This window comes from Apis florea, unplaced genomic scaffold, assembly GCF_048593485.1.
Source record: "Apis florea isolate Af1SG1 unplaced genomic scaffold, ASM4859348v1 contig_3158_pilon, whole genome shotgun sequence".
NCBI lineage: Eukaryota > Metazoa > Arthropoda > Insecta > Hymenoptera > Apidae > Apis > Apis florea.
The window spans coordinates 5,953,336-5,962,500 of record NW_028256713.1 but is presented as its reverse complement, the minus strand read 5'-3'; the positions used below and the strand labels follow the sequence as shown (position 1 = coordinate 5,962,500).

The window sequence follows — 9,165 nt, the reverse complement described above, 5'->3', positions numbered from 1 at the left end:
ATAAAAGAAGACTGGCCCGGTCTTTTCGACCCTCTCTTTCTTCTTAACAAACTACGCGTACGTCCTTCTCTTTTCTTTTCTTTTTTCTCTCTCTCGCTTCCTTTCCCTCCACAAATTCCATTCAAAACAAATCCCTCGAAACTGATCGCCTTCTTTTTCCCCTTATCCTCCTTTATCCTCCCTTCAATCGTGCTGCTCCTCGTATCGTGTGCCCTTTGTTTCTTCTCCCCTAGGCTCCCCCGTATATGTATATAATATATATTTATAGATATCTATATACATACACGTGTCTATGTATATACATATCATAGCTAGTCGAAAATTGAGGCTTCAATGCTCGGCAGTCTATTGTCTCTCTTGGCTCTTCTTCTTCTTCTTCTTCCTCCTCCTCGTTTTATATCCGATCTCTTTCTCCGATCTCGCTATTATATTTTCACGTTTTCTTCCTCCAGCCTGTATACTTTTCTTTTCATTTTCACTTTGTCCATGCATATTTTTATCTTCCTTGTGTAACTTCTTCTTACTCTTCCTTCTTCTTCTTCTTTTTCTTCAGGCTGTCGAAAATTTCTTCTTCGTTCAACGTTCTCTCTTCGCGTGAAGAGAATAACTCGTCCACACGTTCATCATCCATTCGCGATTTCGGAGAAGAATTTTATTCCCATTGGTGAGGAGAGGGTGGCAGTTCCGAAGGATGAGCCACTGTGGAGCTGCAAGTCGTACGAACAGATCATTAGTGCTTGCTATTTTAAGAGAAAACGAGTCTTTTTTTTTATTGTTTTTTTTTTTTTTTTTTGGTTTTCCTCTTTTCATCGCTCGCTCTTTTTTTTTTTTTTTAATATAATTCGGGGGTGTGTATTCTCTCAAGTGAACAACTTGTGGGAGAGGTGTAACTACTTTTCAAATCTCCGCTTCCGTGCTTTTCGAGAGAAGAAAAAAAAAAAGAAGAAAAAAAAAAGAAAAAAAAAGAAAGAAAGAAAAAAAAAAGAAAAAAAAGACACAAGGACTGGGGACTTGGTAAAATCTTGGAAATTTTTCTACGTATTCGTTTATACGTAGCTCTCTCTCTCTTTCTGTCTGCTCTTCGTCCTCTTCGTATTTTTAGCAGCTTTACTAAGCCCCACAGTCTTCGAGAGTATCTTCGAGCCAAGATCAACGAGACGACTCGAGGGATTCTTTTTTTCTTTTCTGCAACTTTTCAACAAGACAAGTATTATGAAATACACAGGTGTACAGCGTTGGATATTAGTATTATTATTATTTTTCTTTCTTTTATTTTTTTTTTTTTTTTTTTTTGGAATTTTCGTTTCCAGGAAGAGAGATGTGATCAGTGCGAATATCGAGTTGGCTCGACGATACCCTTTCGGCGCGGAGATTTGAACACTAAGAACTGTACACGACGAAAGTGCAAAGTGCTCCTCGCTATCGTAAAGGTTTAATTTACGTGGGCAATCGTCGAAAGCATACGTTCATACGGCACTTCGAGTTTCGTCGACTGAACAATAAGGGCTAAGGGATGATCGTGGTATGGTGATTCCAAAATAAGGGGGGGATGGGGCAGCATATCGTCAACGAGTGGCAGCAGTGCGTCTCGAGAGTGTCGAAATACAATCGGTGAGAGGATGAGATAACTAAACTCAACTCAATTCGGATTAACGACAGATCGTGTGATTAATGTAAAAAAGTAAGATAAAAGTAAATGGAATAGAAAGAAGGAAAATAAATCCAAGAAGAAAGAAGAAGGAGAAAAGTAGGGACAAAGTATTAGATCTTAGAACTCGATTATCGATTACCTTTTTTTAAAAATATATTTATACAACTCTGGTTTAAATTTTACTTGTAACAACTCGTTTCGAATCGTTTTCAAAAGGAAATCTTTAGAATATTTTAAACGCAAAAAGAAAAAAAAGAAAAACAACGAATAAAGTTCGCCATCTTTCTTTCTCAAAGGATTAAACACATTTAAACTAAATATTAATTACAAAGAGCACTCGAGTCAACTTCTTGGATCTAATAATTTATCCTGGCCCTGGAGAATAAAAGCAGGACTTTATCCAAAAATCGATTTCGAAAGGAAAGAACAAGACCATGGTTTTTTACTACGAGAAAAAAAAAACAACTACGGGGCTATTGATAAGCCATAATTACTTAAATTCTCTCTACCGTGTGTCTCGATATCATACTGCATTTACTTCTACTGTATTGTAACAATTGTCTCAACTAATATCGTTCTTTTTTTTTTTTTTTTTCTTGATTTACATACTGTTAACAATCGGCGAATGAACAGAACAGAAGCGCTTCTAAGCAACGATTTGCCTCCAAGCTACCAGCAGATCTCGTCGTCGTTCTTTAGATTTCTCTCGACCGAGGAAACGCTCTGCGTTCTCGTGACGATCGATTCGAAGAGTCGCTGCGTGGATCGATCTCGACGCAGATCGTGAAATCGCGATACTTGAATCAACGGGAGTGTCCACAATGTGCGTAAAGTATTTGGACGATTCGCCGGATCGTTATCGATGTTTGAATTACCAGCGACTTCCGGTGAAAAAAATGATCGTGAAATAACTTTTCTTGGGATTATTTCGAGGGTTCGAACTCTTTCTAATTTATAACAATTCTCTTAAAAAAAATTCCTGTTCCAAATATAATATATCGTGCGTGAAACAGTAAATTGTATTCCAATTAATTAAAATCTACGATACGCAGTAAGCTTAAGAAGCGTAGAGGAAACAAAGTATCAACACACCAAACCGTCTACCGATACGCGGTAATTTGAGAAAACAAAAGAAAAAGTATCAACACACCGGTGTTTTGATTCCGTGGCTCGTGGCGTAGTTTGACTCGAGTGATCGAACGAGAACCATTAGTTTCCACGTTTCTCTGTGATCGTTGCCTTGTGTTAAGTGTTATAAGAAGAATAAATTCAATCTTTTTAAATAATCCCAAGAAGATTACTTGTGCGACTTGTGTATAGACTTTCGACATTTTACAACGGATTTTAAATTATTGTGATAAGGATTCGGCGAGAGGATTCGAAATACTTATTGTTGCGCGTACAATTCGCGAGGGCTCGACTCTTCAAATTCTACGTTGCCGGGAAGACAACGGAATGAAAGGTAGGTGCGACCGACTAAGTCTGGAGCTGAACAAAAGAACAAAAAAACGCTTCATCTGATTTCCATGCAGCTGTCAGCATGTGTGACAGCCGGCCATTAATCACGACTTTATATAAATATTTTCTTCCTTTATTTCTATTTTTTTCTTTTTCTTTTTAAATACTTTTTGCAGTTTGATCGTATCATGGAATATTTTTTAGTTATTATTATTATTATTTCGATCGTGCCTCTTTTTAGCTCTCTTTCCCTATTTGTCTCGTCTTGCAACGTCTCCTCTTCACCAACGTCTCCGCCACCATTTTTTTTAGCCACCCTTCAAGCCGTCCTACAACTCGATACTCGCCTCGAGTTCTCTCCGCCTCTAATCTCTGTTAACGGCCTTTGCTTTGCCAAGCTCGAGGAAAGAAAAAATTGGAAAACTAAAATAGAGATCCACCTCTCGAAAATATCGAATTTCTCGAAAGTATCCGTCACAAGTTTCGAGAGAATCCCAATTCGTGTTTCAATTTTATTCGAAAAACGAATCTCGATATATTTGAAGGATCACGTTTTCTGAAAATTACTCGCCGCGTTTTCAAGAATTCTATCATTCTATTCAAAGTTGAAATAGTTCGAATCAATTGGCCTCCCTCTCGAAATTCAACGTTTTCTCAAACATTATTATCCGTGGAAGAATCTTCGAAGAAATATATATTTTCTCTCGAATTTATCCCCTTCCCCTCAATCCTTCCTTTCTCCTTCGTTCTTCGACCTTCCTAGACCGCGTCGAAAATTATTTCTGGAGTTTAAAAAGGAAAAAAAAAAAAAAAAAAGAAGTGACCCTGTCGCTTCTTTTCTCCGCCTGCTTCGTCCAAAGCGGATAAAAGCGACGCCGCGGCCGTGTCGTTGGCTCCTGCTCTCTTTTGCACGCCCGGCCGTTTTTCGCGAAATTCCGCTCGCTGTTTCGCGGAAAAAATGCGGTGAAACTTCGCTTTTTTGCTCGCTTAAAAATTTGTTTTCTTCCAAAATCTTCGGATCCTGGAAATATTCCATTCAACCAAGTCGAGTTGAAAAAATCGAAGATTTGAGCTTTGAATCGAAAATAATAATTTTTATCCACGCTTAATTTTTCGTTTAATGATATTTCAAGATACGAATCGTTTTTTCCTATCTCGTTCATAAGAGAATTCGAAGGCGAGAATTCAACAGTTGTTCCAACGCTATTAAAAAAATAATGTAATTAAATCTCGATAAAAGTTAAACAACGAAAAAAAAAAAAAAAAGAAAAAACTAGCGAAGTTTCGTTTGTTAATCAATTGTGCACGCGTGTCAAATACGTGTCCTCTTGGCAAAGCAAATCAGGCGGTGGAGAAAATTTCCGAACCGAAACCCATGTCGCGTCCCGGATTTGGCGAAATGACAGTAATAACTTCGCGGCAGTATTAACTCTTTGGTCCTTGAAAAATCACGCGCACAGTCTACGCGTGGTTACCGTCGATAGATCGGCGAAAAAATTCTCTTTTCAGCCTCCGTCTACCATTGTACCGTACAATCTTTGCAAAAGAGAACGAATAAAAAAAGAAAGAAAAAAAAAAAAAAATAAAGAAGAATTGTACAAAACAGCGTACAAAAATCAAAAGTGGAAAAAAAAAAAGGAACACATGTAAAAAACAAGTATTTTCTTTGGGATGACATTGCGGATGAAGTTTTATCAAAAAAAAAAAAAAAAAAAAAAAAAAGTTTTCATCCTTTCCTTTATTTTATCTTCGATGCTCGCAATACGCTTTTTAAACGATAAAAAAAAAAATATATATATATGTAAAAAAATTAATAGCATCGTTGTGTGTTAATTCGAAGATTACGGTCATTGTGCCAACAGCCAGATCACGCCAGGACTTCCAGTCGAAAATCATTTATTGAATATAGAATTATCGATTCGAAGGGATGGGATCGTTTGAGGATTAAACTCTCAGCCCATGGACGAGGAATGGATATGTTACAGATGGAAAATATTCGTTTGAATATGGATTAATTTTCAGATGGATAAGAAAGGTATATCCAATTATCATCAAGTGGAAAATCAAGCGTTTCGATTTCCATGGAAATTATCTTTTTTGGGGGAGAAAACAGGCATTTAGGCATCCATTTGTTTGGATTTTCTCTAGGAAATCATTCTCTCGGGATGGAGATTAGTTTCAAGAGGATCCTATCCAGGTGCTTCTACGAAAGAGAGTATCTTCCCCCCCCCCCTTCGTCCGATTCTCGATAAGATCGCGATCCGTTCAATCGTTTTTTTTTTTTTTTTAAATCATATTTCTTTTCTTCTCTCTCAGGCCCGTTTCTCTCAACTGAATGCTGCATGGTTGATCAGGCCTTTCTTACACTCCTCGTGTCCAACAAAGCGCTCTTTTCAGCCGTTCTCTCTCAGCGTTATTTACAAGTACCACTTTCACAGCGACTCACGATCAAAACGTAAAAAAAAAAAAAAAAAAAAAAAAGAAGAGAGGAAAAAAAAAAACAAAAATAACATACCAGCGACCAGTTCACTTCGATGATGTACAAAAAAGAAACAAGAAAAAAAAAAATCGAGACATCTTTCGAACGTTTAACCTAATTCTTACTTAATTAGTCGCACAATTGTGTATCAAACGTGGCAAGATGCGATTATTCTACTATTCCTTCGAGCTCCTCGAAGATCCTTAATCTGATCTTTAATCCAGGATTTTATTCAACATTTTTTCCACGCGTGTCGTTAAAGGTTTCTTTAATCGCTCGAGCTGCCGCTAATTAGCAAAACTCGATGAAAAGCGACGACTGAATCCCAATTAGAGAGAGACTATTCGCGCTTTTGATTTGCAAATATTTCGTCGATATCGAAATCGATAGTTTTTCACGTATCGTTGACGAATTTCGTTTGGAATTTCTATTTTTTTTTTTTTTTTTTGTTAAAAGTTATCACTAACGTTACTTGCATTCTCATTATCTTACATCGGAACATACGCGCGAAATTTAATAAATTTGAATAAGAAAAAAAATAGGAATTCCAGTTTCTACTTTCATCGAAGACCCGCCCTGCCCCATTTAAGCGATTGAGAAAACTGTACACGCGCGAGGAAACTCGAAGAATCCCCATTTCTTTTCAAGGAAAGAGGGTACCCTTTTCTTTTTCCCTTCTCTCTCTCTCTCTCTGCGGAATTTCTCTCGACGTGTAATTTTTCTCCCGTTAATTTAATTTTCTCTCGTCGTCGTGTAACATCACGCGACGAGGATTAAACGCGTTTGAAATTGGGGACGAATCGATCGATAAAATTGGCAGACCTTCGAGGAGCAGGCCAATAGAGAGAGAGCAAACTCAATTATAGGAGATTTACGATTCCAAGTAGCCGGGAAGGCTTCTCGAATCGTGTCAGGCTTGGATCGGAAGTCGGTCGAGCGAGCTGGTCGGTGGCGTGCATCCGGCAACGTGTGTCTCAACGAGGACCCATCATACATATATATATACACATAAAATATTTATCAAACTGTTCTATATTCTACATACTCATCGTATTCACAGTATATATGTATATACATATGTATATATTTATATATACACAGTATCAATCATACAGAAGTCTCTTATTTAAAAAAAAAAGAAAAGAAAAGGAAAGAAACAACCAAAAAAAAAAAAAAAAAAAAGAAAAATACGCACGTAAGAAGCGAGACGAGAGATTAAAATTAAAACAGTTTAAGAAAAATGGTTTGTCATGTAATACTAATAAATTATGTTGTTCAATCAAAGAGGGTGAAACGAGGGTGAAAGGGAAGAAGAGAGGAAGTAAAGATGCGACGAGAATAGGAGGAGGAGGAGGAGAAGAAGAAAAAAAAACAATTGGAAAAATATGATACAATCGAAACGAAATACGGGCAAATTTATGATAAGAACAAGTAATAAAGAAAAAGGGGGGAGGAAAAAAAAAATGCAAAAAAGATATGCTTGGTAAAATGGTTTGTTCAAGTACCTCAGCGAGCGAGGTCACGCCGGCTAGAGCTGACTCTCTGTTCGTTCGGTTCGTTCAGGAGGAGACGTAACACGATTGGTAGTAGTAGTGGTAGTAGTAGTGGTAGTAGCGGTAGTAGTAGTAGTGGTAGACGATAGCGGTAGTAGTCGATAGTAGCTGACAGTGGTAGATAGCTGATTCGGTACTGGTAGTGGTAGTAACGTGTACGTATACGCGGCGTAGGGCGCTGGGTCGGCGATCGGCTTGCTCTAACTTGACGGCAGTAAGCAACACGAGAAATAATGTTACACACTTCAAGATCACATATGAAAAGAAAGAATGAATTTTTTCTTTTTCTACTACTTTTTCTCTTTAATATTACTATCATTATCATTATCATTATCATTTTCCTTTATTAGTTTTTCTTATTTAAAGGGATTTAAGGGAGATTAATTTAGAAATTCTAAGCGCTTTTCTCTTCGAACAAGCTTTTTCCTTTCTTTCTAACCCTTGTACTTTTGACCTTAATGATCCATTTTTTTCTTTCTTTTTTTTTTTTTTATGTCTCAAGATCTCAATTTTAATTCTCTCTCTCTCTCTTTCTCTCTCTCTCTCTCTCTCTCTCTCTCTCTCTCTCTCTCTCTCTCTCTCTCTCTCTTTCTCTACATCTTTTATGCACCGAGAGTTTGCACACAGCGTCTGTCGCAATAAGGGAGGTTTTTTTTCTATTTTTCAATTTTTTTTTCTTCTTTTTGCAGGAATCAAGGGACAAAAGGCGCTCGATATTTTTGCAATGTATAAAACGAACGTGCGTAATAAACAGCTACGAACGAATATTAAAAATCTTGATAGTCTTGCTTAGCAAGGAATCATATTCCTTCTTATATTATATTATCATGTCAATTCTTGATACTATTAATATAGTAATCGTTAACTAGTAATCGTTATATAAATTCAGTGAGTGAAAAAATACATCGCGGTAGAACGACAACAACAACGATAAGGCAAGGGTTAAATTCTTAATCGTTTCCCCGCAGAAGAATCGACCACGAAGTTTTCGAGAACGCGGAGAGCAAAAGGACATCGGCGAGGAGGGTGGTTCTTGGACAAAAGATCATTCTCTCCTTGTTCCTTTCGATCGTTTCGCTTCCACACACACACACATGCACGCATACTCTCTTTCTCTCTCTCTCTCCCCCTTTATCTTTCAGCTTTCTCCTTTCTCTTCCTCGTCCTCCACCTCGTTTTTAATTTCCGTTCTACGTTACGCCCTTATGCCCGTTTCTCTGCCTTTTCTCCCCTCCCTTTTGTCCATCTTTTCTCTTTTCCTCCCCTCCTTTTTTCCTCCATTCTCAATCCAGTTCCTCCTCTTACCAGATCAAGTTGGAAAAAGGAAAATACACTGTGTGCCCCTCTGCGAACCTTTCTCTCTCTCTCTCTCTCTCTCTGTATACACACGCGCCTCCCACCCTCTCCCTCCCCCTTATTTATTTAATATTCGCACGAGATTCGAAATGTGAATTCTTTTTCAATCGGTCTTTTTCTTTTTCTTTTTTTCCACAGGAGAAAGGATCAGGAGAAGGCTCATCGCAAGGGAAAATTCAGCGAGAGGAGGGGGAGGAGGAGGAGGCTCTTCGATTCTCGAGGAACCCTATATTATTATTATTATCCCCCCCCTCCCCCTCGTATTTTCCTAAATACTGGGATGGAGAAGAACCAGTCTTTTTTTCTCCCTTTCCTTCCCTTCTTTTTTCCTTTCTTATTCTATTCTAACCAACAACGCATCTCTCTCGTTTCTTGCGCCTGCTTGCGAATCACAATGCATATATATCGATCGTTTTTTTTTTTTTTTTTAAACAATCAATCTGATACTTCGATCCGCCAGCTACAAGCTTACCTTGCGAAGCTCTTGAACGCCGCGGACTGCGGATTTATGCAGAGCGGCACGCGCGACGTGTTCAGCTGTTCCGCTATAAATTTGTGCATTTCCTCTGAAACAGACAACGTCGTATCGTTGGGTGAATATCGGCGCACTGTCTGGGTCCCCCTCCCCTCCTCCCTCGGCGTTGGTGGAGGAGGAGCGCAGGAAGGCT

At 38.3% G+C, this 9,165-nt stretch overlaps 1 protein-coding gene across 4 annotated transcripts in view; it reads right to left on the bottom strand.

The window, feature by feature from the left end:
* The window catches only part of nmo (serine/threonine-protein kinase nemo), a 181,859-nt gene that overhangs the window by 9,935 nt on the left and 162,759 nt on the right, over nt 1-9,165 (bottom strand). Inside the window, exons 9-11 of one of the 4 annotated variants that reach the window (XR_015292417.1) lie at nt 8,970-9,063; nt 7,094-7,345; nt 568-707 (exon numbers count right to left, since the gene is read on the bottom strand). Coding sequence is in view for 3 of the 4 variants with exons in the window: in XM_086909603.1 (XP_086765729.1) it covers nt 833-1,191 (359 nt within the window). In the remaining variant the exon portion in view is untranslated. Of the gene's footprint in view, nt 1,192-7,093; nt 7,346-8,969; nt 9,064-9,165 lie in introns of all 4 variants that reach the window. The other 3 variants (XM_086909601.1, XM_086909602.1, XM_086909603.1) reach the window with 3 other exon arrangements.